This window comes from Acyrthosiphon pisum, chromosome X (assembly GCF_005508785.2).
Source record: "Acyrthosiphon pisum isolate AL4f chromosome X, pea_aphid_22Mar2018_4r6ur, whole genome shotgun sequence".
Classification (NCBI taxonomy): Eukaryota; Metazoa; Arthropoda; class Insecta; order Hemiptera; family Aphididae; genus Acyrthosiphon; species Acyrthosiphon pisum.
In genome coordinates this window covers 108,091,266-108,114,120 of record NC_042493.1, presented here as the reverse complement: position 1 = coordinate 108,114,120, position 22,855 = coordinate 108,091,266, and the positions used below count along the sequence as shown (strand labels likewise).

The window sequence follows — 22,855 nt, the reverse complement described above, 5'->3', positions numbered from 1 at the left end:
AGTATCATAGGAAGTGTTCTGCGAAGGTACTTATTTAGAGGAAACAAATTAAATAATAACTTTTCTCGTGATTTACCGTGCAATTGGACATGTCAAATGTCAAAACAATTGAAAACTGAATTGCGGAGAGTTAAAATTAAATATATAAACATATAAGATTGATTGGTAAACATAATAGTACCCTCATTATACATATATATATTTTTTTTTTTTTGGCAATAGGTAGGTACTTAATAATTCGAAACTGTAACGCGTTATTTCATAGAAATTACTTATCAAAAGTAATTTCCATTACATTTTCGTTACTAGGATATAATTCTAATGAAATTACGTAACGCGTTACAAGCAAAGTAACGCCGTTACAGTAACGCGTTACTTCCGTTAGGTACGTTACTACCCAACACTGGTTTTTTCCAACCCTGTTTACAATCAATAACGATTAACGCTTACCTTCCCGCTTGGGTTTCTTTTAACTGGTGTAAGACGAGAACCAGCATTAGATGTGGATAGTGCATCAGTGCCACTCATTGCAAAAAATTCAAAATAAAACACGGTGAAAAAATCGTTTCTATAAACACGCAATACGGTCAACGGTCGAGAAACAAGTCAACGAGCTACGGGCTATCAGGCACGGCGGCGGCGGTGTTTTGTAAACACTCACACATCTGTTTTCGCTAGAGGCACCACCTCCGAAGCCCGACCGACGCACGACGACGCCCGATTACGGTGTTCGTCGAAGAGTGGGAATGCTATGGGTGGGTGACGCGAGAGGAGGCGCAGAACGAACCGATTTTCATCGGGCCGCGGCGTGCTCTCTCGCTGAGTATAGATTATTTTTAAAAGAATAATTAAATAAGGATATTAAATAAATATGAAAAGAATAATATAATTTAAATAAGATTATGAAATTCCTTAAAGAATATGAATTAGTTATTCTGATCATTCATAGAACAATTGGTACCTACAATAGAGCATATTCTTTGAATGTTTAGTGTTTGCTAGGGTCGTGTAATCCAAAAATTTGGAATTTCATAAAAGCCCTTAAAACAGACCTTAATGGATATGCAGTTACATGAAATTCATAGTGGCATACGATTGCGCGCAGTGCCGAAATAACGGCATTTCACCACGGCTTGTAAATTTGTAATCATTTCTGGTCCATATAAATCATAATGCAATCGGTTCGTTTTTGGGACGTACCACTCTGCAGTAGTTTTACATAATATTAATTAATTCTCATTTCCACCAATAACTAAAATAATAGGCGTCGCACCTGATTGCGGCGTTAGTATTAATATTAGTATAATATTTAAGCCATGATTAGTACCTACCTATAGTTTTGTTTGTTATGTTAATTAATATAATTACTATAAAATATATGTTTGAATGAAGGCTGCTGCAACAATTTTTTTTCAAACAATAATTAATATTTTTAATATACCTGTCCCATTGTACCTATATAGTAGGTATGTATAGGAACATGGTGCACTAACGTTGAATCGGATTAAGGTTTTAAAAAAATGACACTTGACATAAACCTGTAAGGCTGTAAGGTACCATAAAATTATATAAATTCTATATGTATTAGACTTTAATATTAGTTATGCACATTAAAAATATTTTCAGAACGATGGTTGTTAGTTATTAAACATTATGTAGGTAAGCCGTGAGGTATAATTCACCCGAGGATCAGTCCAATTCGACGGAGAAATAAAATAAATAATTATGTTTTCTGAATATTAATGATTGTTGTATTTATAATAAATTATAATAATATTATATTACATGATTTATGCGTCGATAAAACCCAAAGAGAATAATATTAACAAATTGTGATTTGTATATTGTTATGTTAGGTATACTATATTATCATATTTTCTTACCAAGTAAATATCACAATGCAATCAATATGCTAAATTAATTTTTTAATTGGTAAATGTATATTGTTATAATGTTGTTAATTGTAGTGTTAATGCCATCACATTGTAGGTTTAATATATCTCACGGCGTCTGTCTTATCAGCTTACGTGGTTCTTGTGATTTAATATCAGTCGACGTTTAATAGGTAGGTACATTTTAAAAACCAGATAGGTAATTTATTAGTTTTAATAGATACGAAAGTAAAAACTTTTTTTCACGGATACGGTGTCCCACACGTTTTTTCCGTTTTGTCTGATTATATAACATATATATATAACGACCGCGTTTTTATCGTTAGAATAATGCTCTCCACGAACAGTGGAATATATTCGAAATTAATGTTTTGCACTCAGTGAGACACTGAGACGGCGATCTCACTTTGTACCTACGCGACAATACGGCGTCGAAGGGCAGTTTTTTTTCATTATTTATCGCTATAAGACATATGCTCCTCCGGAATTCAAATTCTATTGATACGCAATAAAAAAGGAGTTTCTGCAGATATTCGCTTTTTAATGAAGTGGTAAAACGGGGATCTTAAGATTCACGTTGGAAATCGAATTCATGAAATTCCGGTGGGCGGGCACGCCTGAACATATTATAACAATGATATTATGATTTCCACGATTTTGTATTCATATTTAAACGGCACATAAAAATAAATATAAATTAAATTAACGACGAAATGAAAGCATTCGTATTTTCAAAGAACATGAACGTGTTTGTTACAAAAAAAAAAAATATGAATTTGAACGTGAACACTGAACAAGTTCGTTTTTAAGCACTGAATGTGAACGAATTAATTTTTTTAGCGACCGTTTTGAACACTGTATATATTAGGTATTATGTATATCAATTGTATATTAATTAATGTATAAAATAATTGTTATATATTTCGTGGAGACGGCCGTTGTACTCTGTATGTGTACACATTAATAATATAACGATGATGTATTTTAACTTTTTGACTCGTATAATAATATCATAAATTATTATAATAATAATATAGGTAGGTACTTTTTAGTTTTAGTTAATATATTCATTATTCAATAATAATATCGCTTTATTTTTACCTCGTGCTGGCGTCGGTCGGTTCGATTCTATATTATAACGACGCGTTTTTATCGTCTCCACAAATCGGATTTTTACTAATCCCCAACAGCAATATTATCGTGAAAGATATTCGAATTTATTGCTTTGTACGCAGTGAGACAGCGGTCTCGGTTAGTGCTTACGCGACAATGTGGTTTTTTCTTCATTATTTACAGATGCAAGGCATACGATATAATGTAAAATAAATACTCGACCCGCCGCGGTTCTAACCGTGGACCTACAAGCTAATGGACAGCGCTTAGAGAGAGAGAGAGAGAGAGAGATTGATCAGGGGTACGATATAGAGTGAGAAAAGAAACAAAATATAGTAAAATGTATACAGTTCCTTAAGTAGACGCCCACACCCGTATGTGTTGTCCCCTTCATACAAACTCGTAACGTACCAAATTTACGCTTAGAAATGCACGTTTTATGCCGTTATAGCTTAAAAATTACAGTGAATTGACCTGATATGAAACTTGATGGTAAGAACATTGTCTGTGTTTTGTTGGAAGTTTTTTTACGACGTTTCAGTTTTTAAGTACGTAATGCAATGTTTTGTGCATACCTATAATTTTTTAATGATTTTAATTTTAAATGATAAGTTATAAATCTTTATAGCATTATTATTACCATGCAAAACCATAAAAAAAAAATTAAGCTTTTCAATTATCATCTATCTATTATTATTTATCTACACTTTCCAAAGTATTTGAATAGTAACTTTCAATGTTTTTTACTAGTACTATAATACATATGTGCAATTGCAAATGACCCAAGGTCCTTCGCTGATTACATCGGTATTAAAATTTATATTATTATCGTATGAAGTGTAATTGTTATGTGCATCACAACTACGCGACTACGCGTGTCATAAAATATTGTGTTGTAGTATTGGCGACTAAGTCATTGGCTAGCTTAGCGACTGGCTTTTCGACCAATGATTGCAAAACAATTGACAGTCAGCCACTCCCCACTCCCCCTAAAACACTTTACTCGATTATGTCCGATATAATAATAATATTATTGTAACATACCAGAGTTTTCGACGTGGGTAATAATCGTTAACTTTAACGAATACTATATGAAATTGTGAAGGCAAGAGCGAAAGTGATTATACCCAACCGTAGGTGTACATTATAGAGGGTGCTGAGGGGGATATATCACCCCTCCGTGTATTTTTTTTTATGTACATTTAGAAACTAGAATATATTTCGTGTACCCGAAAACTATAAGCTATAAACCCGCCTGTCTATTCCACCCGTTTGAATTAATCACGCCAATGTGGCTACCTGTATAATATTATAGTCATGGGCCTTTATGCTGTACGCCGGAAATAAAAAGACAATTTGCAAACGCTTCAATAATCGGAATTTAAAATTAAACTTTTAGTGCAGGCATGACGAAAAAAATGAATCCTTGTCGTATGACGTCTACCTCACACATCTCGTCTATACCGACTATAAACCTCGCATCTACCGAGTCATTCCTGCAGACCACTATAATCGCCAACAGTGACAGTTAAACTTAATCGTAATCAAAGTTGTTAATTATGACGATTGTCAGCAAAAAAATGTAATTAAATTATTACCTATTCGGCCGGAGGGAAATACGATACGGTTTTAGAGAAAAATTGACTTATTCAAATTGTTATATATATATATAGGTAGGTACTCATCTTATTGGCAGAACGATGGTAGCGTCTGAAAAATGATAAAGACGACCCATATTTGAGCGTTTTCCAAGAGGGGTCAAACCATACTTTGTACCTACATAACACATATTATTTGATTTTATTTTTATAATTAATTATAATATTTTATATGTATACCTACGTAACGCTAATAATGTGAAAAAAAACAATAAAACTAAATGATTGTAATAACTATACATTGGATGATTAGATAACGGTGTTAAATTAGTAGGTTCTTGTGTTTAATTTAATGATAATATGTTTTGGTTACTAGATAATATTTGAATACATATATTATACACATTTTATCATTATAATTAAATATATTATAATTTCTGCATTTTGTAACGTTCAGTGTAAGTTGGGTTCATTCGCTTGTGTAGGTATATAAATTAAATATACATATTTTATATTGTTGTATATAATAATATAGGCGCCGCGCGTCCGCACACTCGACCACCTCTACCTCAATCACATTGTACTATTTTGTATATTGTTCAATATTATTATAAAATTTATATTAATACGTATACTATACCGGATTCCCACAAATTGTAAGGACGGCTCACTGGGTTACGTACTTTTCGCTTTTCGTTCCTACGAAGACGCACCAGGCGTCCAGACTATTATTATTATTATATTATTATTATATTTCACGGCGTGTTTTTCCATCAAAATACAGAATGGTAGCAATAATTAAGTCTTCCCGCGGAGAACGTCGATGAACGATCCAACATCTACGGGTGTCTGATCATTTTTTAAGATAATTATTATATTATGTACTCGTTTATATGAATTATTGTTATTATTTTGTGTATCTGGCCGGTACACGCGTACGTTTATACCTTGATTTATTATTAGTTATTAGTAATTATTTTCTTCCGATGTACCTACAATGACATTTCGTCGTCTCAGAACGAAAAGGTTCTAACGTAATTTTTTTATTTGTTCAGGAGAACGTTTTTAAGTTAGCCCGTACCTATCATTTACGTATGAATTAGAACCTTTTCATTCTCTGTATCTCATTGAATAATCAATAACGGATCTATACGATTTTAGGATTGAATTATAGAACAAAAAATATTAAATAATAATATACAAAAAAAAAACATTTTTCAAAAAAATTGATTTAGAACCTTTTCGTTTTGAGATGACGAATTTTGCTACAAATATCTACCGATAACATATAGGTACAGTCGTTTCATCATTACTAACTCATATTTTTTTTCCCCATCAACGCAATTACGAATTTTGTTTATTGTGTTCTTATAGACTTCATCAACGAAACCTTTACGCAGAGTGGACTCACGAGGTAGGTACTTCTTGTCCTGTATATTTTGTTAGGAAATTTCTGAAACTACAGTCGTTTAATTTATTTAATGAGATATTGGCGGACAACAATGCTTCGCACAAGTCAAACACAAGTCAGTAACGTGATTTTTTTTTAATGCATTGAAGTAAATACTAACTGCTGTGACTGTTGTGCGGTATTATTAATCCGATCTTGTTGGCGCTTCACTGCTAATTTATGTTTTTCTGTTTTTGAATTTTGTAAGACAATAAATCGCCTATCAACACCTATCTTCGTTTCACATACTTTACAGAATAAAATAATTCCATCCGTAGAAAAAATATTTTTACTGACAAACCGTCTCCGCTCAGAATCGTTTTTCTTATACAATGATATTTTATCATTGAATTCAAGTCTAATACAATCCTTTATACAATGACCCACTTGTAATCTACTGTACAGCAGAGCGACATCCACTTACCTGCTTTTTTTTTTATTATTAAAAATGCAATACATTTTTTCAGTTTATAATGGTGTTATTAGAATTGAACAACTTGGTTATTAGTGTGTTATAATTTAAATTAGTTTTAACTATAGAACAATTTACAAATGTATACAATTATAAGATAGAAACGATTTTGGATGGCTTGAAACATAATGACGATCGTTCGCCTCGATCGTACTACCGACGTTCGCAGTTATAACCGCGATAATTCATTTAAAAGTATTATTACTTATAAAAATTAATTGTAGTTAATTGTATGAAATATAGATTGTAAATCAAATAAAAATTTAAATATGAACACAATATGTATAGGTACGTCATGATAATTTATATTATTGTGTTATAAGTAATGAGTAAAAAAAAACATAGGTATTAGGTTTAACTATACAGATAATAATTCATATATATTTTATATTATTCTATGTTGTTTATTTTATATTTTTAACTAATTACTACTATTTTATGTTTCTACATCTTATCAAAATTTTATTTTTATATTTATATTTCTTATTGTAATATTTGCTGTTGCTATAGTATTGACTAATTTTAATACTGTTAGTGTTGGATTAAACCATACGAAGAAAAGAACAGATTTTTCTATAAATCACAATAAAAAATGTTTTTGCCGTGTCAAACAACTTAAAAAATTGATAAAAGGTTTGTAATAAGTTATTTTAATAGTAGCCTAAAAGTATTAAGTATACTTACCGGCTACCTGTATACCTAAGCACGCAATAAGATTTTTTGTTAGCGTTTAAAATCAATAATATTTTCGAATTATATTGCAATTAAAAATGTATAAAATGCTCAATTTTTTTTAACTAAGGGTTGCAAATTCAAAACAATGTTTCTCGTAATTAGTTAATAATTAATATTGTATTTTGTAACTAAAAACTCTACAAAATATTATTAACACCATTTTTTACTATACACATAGGTATATTAAGTTCAAAATCAGATAAAATTAGATATTTAAATTTAAATGTATTAACGAAGAATGACGCGATGTTACTAAATGTTATTGCTGTAAATCAAAAATATTCGTAGGGACTTCTAAAATAATATTTTTTCACTATAATTATTATGCAATGAATTTTTTTAAATATTTAGTAAAATTATTTTAAATATTAATGTATTACTTATTTGTACCATTATGGCATTATGAACCTATTCACACTGTAACAGGAAGGCGATATTGATTCAAAAATTATTAACAATAATATAATACGATAGAAATATTAACTATTATAATTAAAGACAGGAATTTTGTACAGCCCATAGTATGTTGATTTTGATAGTCAGCATGAATTTTTTTTAATGTCACCCAGTCATAATTCCTTAAAATATCCACTGATTCATTAATGTATAATTCGCGTATTCAAGTGTGTATTATTATACGTATGATACATCTATACTGTATACATCATCATTCATCGATGTATATGCTCTTATATTAAATCTAATTATTATAATTATAAGATGACAGAACTATTTTTTTTTTTCATTTGAATGCATTTTTATTTTTTATTTGTGTTATATTTTTAATTTTATAAGTATTACTTCAAAACAATATTTCAAAAAGAAAGATGTAAATTGTATTTTGTTAAAAATATCAAAGATTCACAATTTTATTTCATTTCTATTGATAATACCTACCACTACTAATTTAATATTTTTAATTTTAAATGAACACAAAAATTTAAAGCAAGACCCGAAGATCAAAATATTACAAATTGAACTATTTTTTTTTATGTATACTGTATAGCATGTACTAATAAGTACCTAAATAAGTACCTAATATTTTATATTCAATATTCATTATTGAAAAGATTACAAAATAATCAAGCAAGATTAAATAATAATAAATTATACTATTTAATTTTATTCAATATCAATATGCATGCTTAATTACCTACTTAATAAGTAATAACTATGGCTCTGAATTATTTGTAAACAGTAAATACTGAATAGTAAATACTAAATACACATTTTCTATTACAAATATTAAAAAATGTAAGAAACTAATAAGTGATAATTATTAATTACATAAACGATACAAAATTAGTTATTAAATTCTAAGAAGTTATCCAAATTACAGTAAAAACAATATTATCATTTATACTCTATAGGTATACATAAAAGAGGTTTAATAATCATTTAAATATTGTACAAAAGAAAAAATAGAAATAACAATTTATACGGTTTGTGCATGTATAGAAGTGCAAATACATCATGGTGTATAAACTTTTATACATAAATTCACCTGCTCAGTGCTCATAACTCACAGAAAAATTAAAATATCGTAAAAAACCAACGAGAAAACACAGATAATGTTCTTGTCTAAAAATTAGATGACAATTCAATAATTCACTCTAATATAAAAAAACAATTGCACACTATGCATAGACGCAAATTGGGGGTCTTGGAGGTGGCTAAGCCCCCCAATCTTAGCCGTAGCCCCCCAAAATCCTAGAACATAAAATTTTAAAATGCTATATTGCAGGGTCTGCTTGCCTTTAATATATTCAGCCACCCCCCCCCCCCCCCATGTCAAAAGTTGAAATTGAGCCTATGACACTACGGAAACTGTTGAATGAAAGTTTAGTGTGTTGTACATTAAATAAAGGTGGAGACAAAAATATATATGCGGGTGCGATGTCCTCTTAAGAATAATTTTTGCACTATAATAATACTTATATAATATTTGTCACGTATGCACATGGCGTATTTTGTAGTTTGGACCGTATGGATGATATTATTATGTTTGAAATTGTGCACGTGTGTGTGTGTGTCTTGTGTACCACCGTAAAACGCCTGTACAATCAATTTAAGTTGTTTTCAGAACTCCAAGAACGAATACGATGCTTACGGCTGCAACTGGATTTTACTCGACCGATAAATAATATAATGCCATTATTGTTCGATAATAATATACTATCTATACACTGGTAATCTCGAAGGGCTCTGACTCTATATGCTACAACAGTTGAGCGGTCCAAGAAAATAATCATCGCTTTAAGATAAAATACTATAGGTAGTTAGGTATATTTAAAAAAAATCTACGTGCTTAAACTAAAAAAAATCTTATGTCCCGGCCAGAACGCTGCAAATTTTTTGGATATATTCAAAATAGCCAATTTTTGAATCTGGTCATAAGAACAGATTGATAGTAAAAACATTTATCTAAGTCGAGTAGTTTAATTTTTTAGAATTTTTTTTAAATACCATTATATTTTGAACAAATTAATTTGGAACGTAATAACTTTTTTCAAAATATTTTTTTGGGGGAATTATCTGACATGAGTATATTTCAGATTTCTTAAATTATTTTAAAATTATATAATTTTAACAAATTTTGTCTTACGTTTAATTAAGCAGCATAGTTTTTTTTTTCGACAAGTATTTCTGTTACACCTTCTATACTATATATTTGTCAGCCGATAGAATCCTGCAAACATTGAATCATATATCACGACGATGTTCGAACGTTATGTTTTATATGGCTTCAAAATATAAAGGTACTTACGACGATTGAAAATACATGTATAGTAATTAGGTACCGTCGTGTAAATAGGTATGTAATCGTAAATTCAGGAAACTGAGGAGGAATACCCGAATACGCTTGTTGTAGAGGTATCCTCCGCCTAGGTAGGCACTTACCTAACATTGGTCGACAGTCGTGTAAAAAGTTTGGCATCCCTAAGGGAAACAGAAGAAACGACGGATTGATTTAGGACAGATAAACAGTATTATAATAATATAATAAATAATAATAGCTCTGTTGTTAAACCTGTATGGAGAATTATATTGTTATAATTTACAGATTTTTACACGGTGGGTGGACTAAAAAAATAATTATCAAAATAAAATTATATTGCGATATGATATTGTACTTCATAACATTATGAAAATAAAATAGACAATGAATGAAGAACTTCTGATATTAATTAAACAAAAATCATATATTATAATATAATCACAAAAATTGATTTTGAATATGTATTTAATAAATAAACGTAAATAGGAATGCTTGGGTATCATATACAATAAGTAGTACCGTTGATTATATATTGTATACAGAATAAACTCAATGGTTGTACGTAGATTTACTGAAAAATTCTAATCATTATATTCAACTATCGATCTCAAACGTGTGCATATAAAAATTGTCAATTTTTTAAACAAATAAAATTATAACGACGTACCTACATTAAAAAAAATTATTATATTATATAATATGATTAATTTATTATTAATACTTTCTAACTTTGTCACCTCTGGACCTCTGAACCGGTCGTGAGATCAGTAGTTCACGTAATATAATAATATTGACCGTTCCTTTGATTCGTATCACATTTTGTCGACAATCCTCGGGAACGGCAATAATGATAATTAGTAATAATTGTACAAGTACGCCGATCCGACGGTATAGCAAGTAACCACTAGAAATAAATATTGGTAAGTACTAAGTACTTATTAATGGGTGTCATATACAATATAAGTTGTACGTAGATTTACCGAAAAATGCTAATCATAATATTCAACCATCGATCTCAAACATGTGCATATAAACATTGTCGATTTTTTAAACAAAAATGAAATTATAACAATGTACCCGCATTAAAAAAATTATTATTTTATAAATTATTTATTATTAATACCTCCTTTGGCTCATCTGGACTAAAAATAGTTAACACTTAGCATGTTCACTGTCTTTCCCGGTCTACACTCTACACGAACCGTCGTGGGATCAGTACTAGGTACGAGTATATATTGACCGTTCCTTTGACTCGTGTCACATTTTGCCGACAACCCTCGGGAACGGCAACGGTGATAAATAAATAATAATAATAATTGTACAAGAACGCCGATTTGACGGCATGGCAATTGGCAATATATAGTGACCACCAGCAAAATATTGGTCAAGTACTACACCAGTCATGATAATTGTGTTCTTGCACGTGTTTTCGGGTCGGGAGAAAATAATATACATCTACCCTCAACTGCGATGGATAAACATCTGTTGTGTCGTTTGAGTCTTATACCGGGTGATTCTTTTATCATTGAACACTTATTATTTCAAAAAGTGTACATTTTTTTTGAAAATATTTTTTTACATAGTTTCAAGTCGCTTGTAAAATAACGTTTTTCTTAAAAAATTATATTTTTAAATATTTTTTATCCATATAATTTTTTAAGTTTTTTACTTTTTTGAATGACAACATTGGGTTTTAATTTTATATTCCAAAGCAGAATATTTTTCTTAGTATTTTTATACATGAAAATCGAATTTTGGGTGAGTAGTTTATGAGTTATAAATAGTCTAAAGTTTAGATGAGCGGAGAAGTGGACAATTATATCGCGGGGTAACCCTGTACCACTCCACTCCGCTCATCTAAACTTTACCGTATATTATCTATTGTAAATACAACGGATTAATCGTGAAGTTTGAAACAGATTATCAAAATTATCCATTATTTTGTACAATTTTGTACAACCAAAATAAAATGTTTTACACCACCCCTAACGCGAGAAAACGTGATTTCCCCATGTCCCTGCTGCGGTATAACGTAACCCCAGCACTGCCCATGACCAATTATTATCAAATCAAAATCTAACTCGTACAGTTTAATGTACTTTATTTTGTACAATTTCGTACAACACGTATATATAATAATATAAACATAATTTACCGCAGCACGGACATGGGGAAATCATGTTTTCTTGTGTTAGGGGATTTGCACAAGGTTTTATTTTGGTTGTAGTGTTGTACGAAATAAATAAAGTACATAATACTGTAAGAGTCAAACACTGCTTTCGTTACTGTCGTCCTTTATCTACGTTTTTAAAATATATTTTTTTTCATTTAACAATACAATATGTATGAAGTGATATTAAAATATTAAAATATAATTGCATTAGATAGCTTATTCAAAGAAATATTGTTGAATAATATTATGCCTATACATAAAGTAATATAACTTGTTTTTACTTTTTTATTTTTTTAAATAGAGCATGGAGGAATGTTATAAGTTTATAACCAATTTTTGGTATTTTTAAATAATTTCTAGAATTGATATCTTATAATTAAAATTTTTGATCGGAAAAAGTTTTGAATTTGTATGTTTGATCATCACATATTTCTTCTGTATTGGGTATCAACAACCATACTATTTAAACCAGGAAAATTTCTGTAATACAGAAACTGTTTGTACATAGGTTTTATACAACTTGTCGTACCCACTACCATGTCCCAGTGGCTAAAGTAACATAGGTACCAAAAGCATAATATTAGTTATTTGTTATAATACGTATGTATATTAGTATATTACTATAATACACGTGTCTGTAACCTACGTCATTAGCCATTTTGGTAATGTTTACCTTAAAATTTGCAATTCAATAGGAAGTAAATGCAATAGTAAATTAATGGTAAGTAAATTTCGTCAAACAAAAAATGTTTAACAAATTTTAAAACAAAAAAATAAACAAATAAATGTAATGACATTTTTTAACTAGGTCAAGTTAAATTACCTTCGTATTTTTTTCTAATTGAATTAAAAAATAAGCTTATAGACATTTTTAATACATCAATTATAAGTTTAAAATTTAGCTAGGTAACAATATTATACTATTTACTTAACTTAACATATTTTGGTTTATGGTAAGTTTTTCTATTCTGATACACAACAATAGGTAATCACGTTTTCATTGTAGAAATGTCTTATCATTTAAAAAATTATATTATTAAGATATGCCATTGGTAATTCTACTGTAAATACAGATTGAGTAAAGTTGTCCGGCGCAAAACAGTTTCTGATATAATGTTGTACATTAGTAAGACGGAGACAACACATGCGAGAGTGACGTCCTATTAAAATCAATGCATTAGGTACCTACGAAAAATTTGTCTTTTGTTACTATTGTTTCTAATTTATTGTTGAACACTTGAACTTATGAATTTATTGGCTCTGCGACAGTTCAGTACTGACATTTCAGCGAACGATAATACAGACCATTCATGACATTTACGTGCAAGACGCAAGTCAGCTGTGCAAACGACAATTGAGCTCAAAACAAGTCAGCGCCACCTTTTTCGAAGTTCTGGCAAGACTTGTATAACTAATGACAATAGTCTCCTAGTTTAACCTATAAAATATAGGTGTAATATTGAAGGCGAAAAATTATTAAAAATGTATGTCCCAAATAAAATAATTTTTTTAATTAATTTTAACATATAAAGACTAATAAAAAGACTATTAAATTCTTAATACCTTCCAAGATGTTGATTCTAGTTACACCTATGATGTTCATTGGAAATAAAAATAGAAAAGCAAATATAAATTTTCATCTATTTAAAATGAGACGTGCCAAAGTACCATAAGAACATAAAGTGGTACCAGAAACAGGGTATGGATTTGAAGATCGGATGAATATTTTATGAAAATGATCGTGTTTTTATACTGATAAAAAACACAATAAATAAATAAATAATACACATATTAAACTATTATATGCTTGCGCTTCACTCAGAAACCAATATTAATTATTAAAAAATATTATTTGCATAAACAGAAAATTGGTTTTATAAAGTGTCTTTTGACTGGTTTAACATACGAAGACGGTCCAGTTAATATTAGACTTATATATGATTTATTATTTATGAAAAATTTGTAATTGAAATAATTACTTTTAGAGCCAGAAAAAATGTATGTAAGTAGGTACCCTTTGTAATACGAAATCGTATTTACGACCTGCAGGTCGTTGGCGTCAGCAGGTGTCTACACATAATATATATTATATTGTATATATTAAATATTTGATATAATAAAGCTCTTTTATTTACCATGCCACAATTAGGTACATCGTAGGCCGTAGTCAGCCAAAGGACGACGATGTTTATTGCACCTTATACGATATTATATTATTATACGAACACAGCGACGGGGTGCAGGAACTATAATACATTATAAGTTATAATATAACTATTCGTAATAACTAATAGTTATTATTTATAACTATTCGTACCTCTCACGTCAATTTGTATTACTGCGACCCGCCCCGACGAAACCGACAAGAGACAGTTTTCACAATCGAATTCTTGTGGCGGTTAGGGTCGGTTTGCCTTGTTTCGTTTTCGAAACCTGCAGTACCTACATGCGTGTATACGTGCTGAAATAACGTCTTAAAATATTATGGCGTACATAAATATATTATACATGTATAGTATAATATCACGGACTAATATACTGGACAGGTATCGACGGGGTTGGGGAGTTGTAGATGAACGGTTCTTTAAATGTTTCGACACCGCCACTCAACCCATCCCAATCGGCAAGGTACAATTAGGGGTAAAACCGCTCCTAGAGTAACAAATAACGTAACTGCAGATATTATGCACACGTATAATTTACATAGAACAATTAGGTATTATTATCATTGTGATTTATATAACACATGCGTAGATGGTGATTTTACCCCTAGTTGTACCTTACAGCGGCTTTCGAAACATTAGAGTGCCACTGATAAGGTAGTCGATACTGGTCCAGTATATCTTAGTGTGTGTATAATATTATAATGAAACAGATGATATCATAATAGTATACACATCTCGATCAACACTACCACACTTATGTGTTGAATTTTCTGTACGAGATTTTCACGAAAACGCATTGCTATTATATTGCAGGTATATAGTTAGGTTATTTATAACTGGCACCACCCCCCTCCCCCTCGAGAGGACGTCGTATCAATACATTTCGGGCACAAAACACGTTTTGCGCGGACTAACTTAAATCATATTGAAGCAGTATTCATCGTTCAGCAACCAACATTTCATAGCATATTATAGAGAAAAACAGCATAGTACACTTGCATAGTACACTTACCTATATAGTGCATTATCGTTAGATTTTTTTTCAATGTCATTCCTATAAACCGAGTTATTAGTTAATGAATATTAATTTTTCTGTTTTATAATTTAAGGATCAACGATGTTATAATATAATTTATGTATATACAAATTACGATATAATTATACGAAACATAGATCATGATAGGTTAATGAATATTAGTTTTTCTGTTTAATAATTTATTATTTTGAAGATCACAAACACAATAAACCAGATGAAAAAAACCTTAAATGGACAAAAAATTAGCAATGGTCTTAAACGAAAAGCTAAAATATTTCAAATAAGCCACCTAAATTTTTACATTCCGAATATTACAAAGAGAAAACGTTAATACACAAAATACGAAATATTCCATCAATTGTCCATCCTAATTTATCAAAAACTGTAATAATTAATACGCATGGAGTAATTTATTAATAAAATAATAATTAAAACGAACAAGGACAAATCCTTTTTAATAATTGTTAATTACCACGATAGTAATATATTATTATTTTAATAACAATTGGTTTTCAACAACGTCCAACTTAATGGTCTTATGTGATACAATTATACAAATACTTGTACTAATACTATATTATGTTGGCGGTACAGTAGAAACTCGATTAACCGTCACTCGATTTTCCGTCACTCTCTGTTATCCTTCATCGGTCACCCCCGAAAAAAAAAAGTTAATTAGGCAAGAAGACGATCGCGATAAACCTAACACGGCAATTATCTAGCGTATAAAAATAGTTTGTAATATCGAGCCCTATTAGGTAAAAGGGCGTAAGCGACCATTTTGGCGAAAATGAGATATTGGTATCAAAATGTTTCTAAAATTCTGACGCATCGAACTGTAAAATGGCTAAGCGACAATATAAACCTAAGCATAGTCATTTTGCCATTTAAAGATTGGGCGAAAGCGAAATGTCGTGAATGACAGAAAACGGGATGCTGAAAAAATTTAGCAACATGTGTCTCAAATGCAAAGCAACGATGGAGATGTTAGAACTCGTAAAACCACGAAACCGGCGAAATAAGTATGAATTTTATTTTGAAAATACACACGTAAAATATATATTATATATACTTTTTTTTGCAAAATTTCTGTTAATCGTCTATTCAATTAACCGTCATAGTCCTGGTCCCGAATGTGACGGTTAATCGAGTTTCTACTGTACTTTTAAAAGTTGTCCCAAACATTTTTTACAAATCTTTACTTGTTATTGAAATGTATGACATTGATTACCTATGATAAATTATTGTATTATGTATTATTGTTATTATTATAATTGACAATATTAATTATTATAAATTATTATATTTTGTACTATTTTGTATTCATTTAAATATTGACATTGATTTCCAATTATAAATTATTTTAAATTATTATTAATATATACAATAGGTACTAATTATTATAAGCATAGTTAATTTACTAGAGTAAATATATTACAAGAAACTCAGTTACCTCTTTCATTTTTTTATAAGGGACTCAATTTACTCATTACTTTTTTTTGTTGCGTGATTCAGTTTACCTAAAAATAATAAAATAGAGCTCAATTTACCAAATCCGCTTACACCTGCCATGCAGCACATCACATATAATTCATATAAAACATCCTCATAATAAAATATATCGTACCAAAATAAAATCGTGTTAAAAATATTATTATTATTATTAAACACACGTTAATTATAGTGCCTGCAAAAGTATTTCAAATTATATTTTAAAATAAATCATTTAAAATACACCCTCATAATAAAATAGTGGAAACGTTAAAAGTGCAGAAAACCTAATAATCCAACATTTAATATTGTTATTATAAAATTATTAATACATAGATATTATAATTTATATATATATATATATATTTTAATTTATAAAAAGTTGGGTAAGTGGATGTCACTCTGCTGTACAGTAGGTTACAAGTGGGCACTGTATAATAGAAGGTATTCGATATTAATTTGATGATATAATATCATTGTAATAATGTAATATTGTATACGAAAAACGATTCTGAGCGGTGACGGTTTGTCAGTGTGAATATTTTATTTTATATTTATATTGTGATTACTTATTACTTACCTACCTATTGTTAATACAGTGGCCGATAAGTTGAATTAATATTATAAAATTACAACAATCTAACTAAAATCGTTATTCTTAGTTATTTAATATGTAATTTCGTTCAAACCTAAAATAACTATGAAAAAAAAACTATGTTCTTATATTATTTAGATTTTTTTTTACAGAATAACCTATTTACGTGGAACATATTGTATTAAATTTTCAATCATTTGCTATAAAAGTTTTTAATTTTATAAATTTTGTCAAAAATCGAACTTTAAATGCTTATAAAAAATATTGTGCCTATGTCTTTTAATATTTTTCAAACTGTTATTGTAGGAATACGTCAGGAGCCTTATATTTAATTTTTACACTTTTATTGACATTTGTAAAAAAAAAAACTAAAAAAAATTGAAATATGAAATTGTCCGTAAACAGCTCAAAATGAGTCGTTTTTTTTCAAAATTTATTGGTGTATAGAAAATGAAAATATAAAAATTCAGTGAAATGTTCATGTATTTCGTTTTTGAATTACAACAAAATAAGAAAATTGCTATAATGAGAAATCGAGTGAATATCCAATGTTGTAAAAATATAAACTTCAAATGCTCATAAAAATTGAATTTGTCTTTCTTGCAGACATTTTTCTTTGAGAATGTAGGAAAACTTATGAAGAATCTTGGAATGTATTTTAAAATCTTCGATTTAAAAAGAAACATTTTTTATGAATTTCTAACTCAAAATAATTTACACAATTTCGTCATTTTTACGTATTTTGTAAATATTTGAACTTTAAATGATTATAAAAAAAATAGTGCCTATGTATTTTTAATATTTTTCGACTACTATTGTAGCAATATTTCAGGATTGTATTAAATTTTCAAGATTTTTTTATTCAACTAATACAATTTTATTGACAATTATAGTAAAAAAAACTAAAAAAAATTTAAAACTGACAATGTCCGTAAACAGTTCAAACAAATAAAAATCTTTTGAACATTTTATCGCGTATATAAAATGCTAATATAAACAACTATAGTGGAAATTTCATATATATACAGTCATTTGTTTTAGAGATACACCAAAAACCAAAATCGATTTTGCGTAAAAATTCTTTTTTGTTTTCCTCGGCGCTTTTGAAAATTTTGTTCACCTATGCACCAACAATATTCAATTTCCCATCGAACAAGATACTGAAGTTTAAATTCTATGCATTATTTTTACTACTTATCGCGTGCACAGACACAAAAAAAACACACATATCAATGTAATAAACCAATACATTCATCGCTGCGCTCAGAATCTAAAATTATACCGGTTACCTACATATGAAACATGAAGGAACTGATGTGCAGGCAGCTTAATCATTGATCTTATATACATGGATAGGACATACATAAGTGAAGCTGAAGTGTTTTTGACGGTTCTGAACTGATAAAGAATTTGAGGCCATGTTGGCTTACATTTTTCAATTGTTGTATGATATGACTATATTACTATACATATTAATATACTATAATGATAGTCACGCAAAAATAATAAAAACATGGATAGATCATAAGTGTATATAGGACATATTATAACGTCTTATGAGCGGTGGTCGATGATTCAAATTGAGGCCAAAATTGAATAAGTGTATACCTTCCTATTAAATACCGATATAGTTATATTTTATAAATTACATAAAAACAATTTTTAAAATTACAATATATACATTTAATCAGATATTTGGGTTTTACATACAATAAGTACTATTTGTTCGTAACATTATAATTTCAAATTATTAAAAATACAAAAAATAATGTTTTTTTCTATTTGAATAATTAAACTAAGCTATTCAATTACCTACATATAAATTGTAACTACAAATAATCAATAAGTAAGTATCTAATAGGTTGATTATAAGTCTAAATAATATACCCATTTTAAACGTCGATTAACGTTGTGTATAAAATGTTTTAAACAAAACCACTTGCTTAAAATGTTTTAAACGCACGCTTACAGATTTTTTTTATAAACCCTTCCCGATCCTCATAGTTCAAAAGAACAAACACACGTAATTAATTTTACCGAGGCATTTTTTACTCGGTATGTTTTTTTTATTGTTCATAAAATCGAGTGAATCCTCATTCTTAATGTATTTACTAGTGTTATAACTTGAGATAATTTACAATAACATTATTGGATGATATTACAATCTAAGGATTAAGATACTAAAATAAATAAACATAGGAACAGTGTAATCGGTACAGAGAAGAACATGTTAATTAATAATTATATATTAAGAAAAACATGCACATCTGTAAACACTGTATTAGTTAGGGAGTTAGAACATATAAATTAGTTACTAAATAAGTAAATAAAATAATTTTTTCTGTGAACAATCTGCCTAGGATTCGGGACTTGAGGAATTTACGAATTTACCGAATTTTACGTTAATTTAAGTAAATATACCGTAAAAATGTTTATCAGTAAAATCCACATCTCTGATATATCTGGGTTGAATTGGCTCCATTACTTCATCGGTCAACTATATACGTATCTTATACCTACTACCTATCTACGTGTTGGTCTTTATCTCCGCATATTTATGTATGTCTCCGTCTTATAAATGTACAACAAACTACATTTTCGTTCAACAGTTTCCATATAGTGTTTCGTTACTCGTCAAATTAAATATTTTTATTTAAATTACGTTACCTGACATTATTTCTATCACGTTACTTTACTTTTCATTCCAAAAGTAAGGCATTACAAATAACGCTACTTTTTTTTCCAGTGTACAATCCAGTGTACAATATTCATGAACACAATTATTACTATGGAGCAAAGTAAATATAACTGGTGTTTTATCACGAAAGTGAATCACCAAAGTTCAAAATTATAAATTTTATGTACATATAACTTTATGGTTAGGTTAACAATATTTATAATATAATTACCATACATAACTAGCTTATTTACGGTATATATTTTATCAGTTACGACAAATGTTTTAATGTTATAGTAGAACACATAATACTATTATTAATATTATAATATACATTTTTGATAAAATAAAAAAACAAATCAACGTAACCACCAATTCAACAACGTAATAATATATTTTGCTATACATCTATATTATTTGAATAACCAACATAGCACTTTCGTTATATATACAATGATAAAGTGTACAAATCTCTTATTATAACCTGAAGCAATGAATAGTATAATATTATATTATACGAATTAACATGAAATAATATTATGGTGTACCTAGTATTATTAATTTCGTTTATATATAAGTAAGTGTTATAAATAATAACATAAATAACTACAATATAATTGTATATTATGAGATTAAAGTATAGAATTTAGATATAATAACTATACCTATCTACCGCCTACAAACATATATATTATACAATCGTCGTGGCTATTGACTATTTGTTGAGAAAAATGTCCATTACTTTGCTAAAAATAAACGAAAATAAAATCGTAATTCACCGTTGACAAATAGACATGAATAACCACAGATAAAAACAGAAGCATTGCTCTCCGAAAATATTAACGTGTCGTACGTCTCTGAACACTACACAATACCGTAGTTTCGGGTTCATATTTTTAGGACCGGTCAAGCCGCTTACCGTAAAACGGGCGATTTTTGCACACCAACAATTAATGTTACCGTAAATATTTAATTATTTTTTTTATCGGCTATAACAGCGTTAAAATTACATATTTTTCGTTTTCGTATGATTGAGTGCCTGGTAAAACATCCTGGCAACCACTGAGGCGCACCTCAGACCCGGTGACCGGGGGCTTTCGTGATTACAGTCGTGGTTTCGGGGATTATACCGTTCGAGTCTTACTACTATTTTCATTTGCGAGAAACCCCTCGTCCTCGATACCTGAATACGTGCATAGCATTACATAATATATTATAATGATACCGTCATATCGTATGCAAACAAGCATAAAAAACAATACTACAATGCACAGTAATGAGTAATTATCGATGCAAGTACCTACAATATACTATTTGGGTATTATATTAATATTCACGTTAATGTATATTTATACAAAACCATTTAAGTAGGTATACGATAAAATAGTTGCAAAGTGTCAGTGGTGTGGCGAACGGTAATTTCAGAGGCAGTTGCCTCTGAGATTTTCTTAAATAGAGGGGTGGGTGCAGTGGCGGCTCGTGTGTATGTGCACAAGTGTACGTGCACTACCTACCCAACCTCAAGAAAAATTGAAAACATAAATCACAATAATACAACTAAGTACCTGCTATGTAATTAGGATTATTTTCAAAATATAAAAATGTAAATTCAGAATATAAAGAAAATAATAATATAATAATATTATATTTAATATTTGGAGTGGGTTATTTCGACTGCTAAACGGCCGTCCGGCTGTCCGCGACGGAACGGTATCGGCGTGTATTATTATAGTATACTATTATAGTGACAGTACTGCAGTTGTGCACACAATCGTTGTGCACATTTGTACAGTGTAAAAATTAAAGCAAGTCGAAACACGCAGCCCGCGTTATAATGGAATTGGTGTGCACATTTGTTTGTGTGCACCATAGACCTATAAACTAACTAGTTAATAGGTCTATGGTGTGCACATGGCCAATTAAATTGTTTTCAGCGAATTATTTTCGACGTCGCGTCGCAGCAGCGTCGTTGCGCGTCGGCATCGGCATTATTATGTTATTAAAGTTTATTTTTACTCTCGTAGTCTCGTTTATTTATTATATTCCGATTATCAGCTGATAATATTAGCTAGTCAGTAGTCGATCATTATCGGAAATTCAAAACATTAATCGTGACAATCGTGTTTCTGTTTTTCATCGACGACCGACATTAACGTATATTAATATTATATTATTATTATTTATTTGTGTATTTTTTTTGGATGTGCACTACTTCATTAAAAACCCACGAGCCGCCACTGCGTGGGTGGTAGCCAGTCTTCTAGCTGGGTCTTCTAGTAAATGTAATATGATATACACAATAGGCAGTCAACGATATGAAATATAATTAGTTATATTATATTAATACATTATTATTTATTATACATTAATACTTAGGGTATTTGTAACTTGCCTCTGGAAAATGTTTAGTTCGCCACGCCACTGCAAAGTGTGATACTCACCATGAATAAAAATTTCGCTGACGCTGTTATTATCTGTGACTGTGAAGTCAACGTTGCTGTTTGTAGCAATTTCAGCTACCTATAATACCAGAATACGTACATATTACATAACATATTATAATGATACCGTCATATCACGCAAACAAGCATAGAAAACAATACTATACAATGCACACTAATTATCGATGCAAGATACAATATATTATTTGGGTATTATATTAATAAGCACGTTTATGTA

General features: G+C 29.5%; 2 protein-coding genes across 2 annotated transcripts in view; both read right to left on the bottom strand.

Moving 5' to 3' along the window:
• The window catches only part of LOC103310446, a 3,536-nt gene extending 3,008 nt beyond the window's left edge, over nt 1-528 (bottom strand). Inside the window, exon 1 of the mRNA XM_008188777.1 lies at nt 451-528. Coding sequence (XP_008186999.1) covers nt 451-528 — 78 coding nt within the window. The remainder of the gene's footprint in view (nt 1-450) is intronic.
• A 551-nt stretch (nt 529-1,079) lies between these two features.
• LOC103310447 (zinc finger MYM-type protein 1-like) overlaps nt 1,080-22,855 on the bottom strand; it is a 23,168-nt gene continuing 1,392 nt past the window's right edge. The window contains exon 4 of the mRNA XM_008188783.1: nt 1,080-1,204. Within this exon, the coding sequence (XP_008187005.1) occupies nt 1,080-1,204 (125 nt within the window). The remainder of the gene's footprint in view (nt 1,205-22,855) is intronic.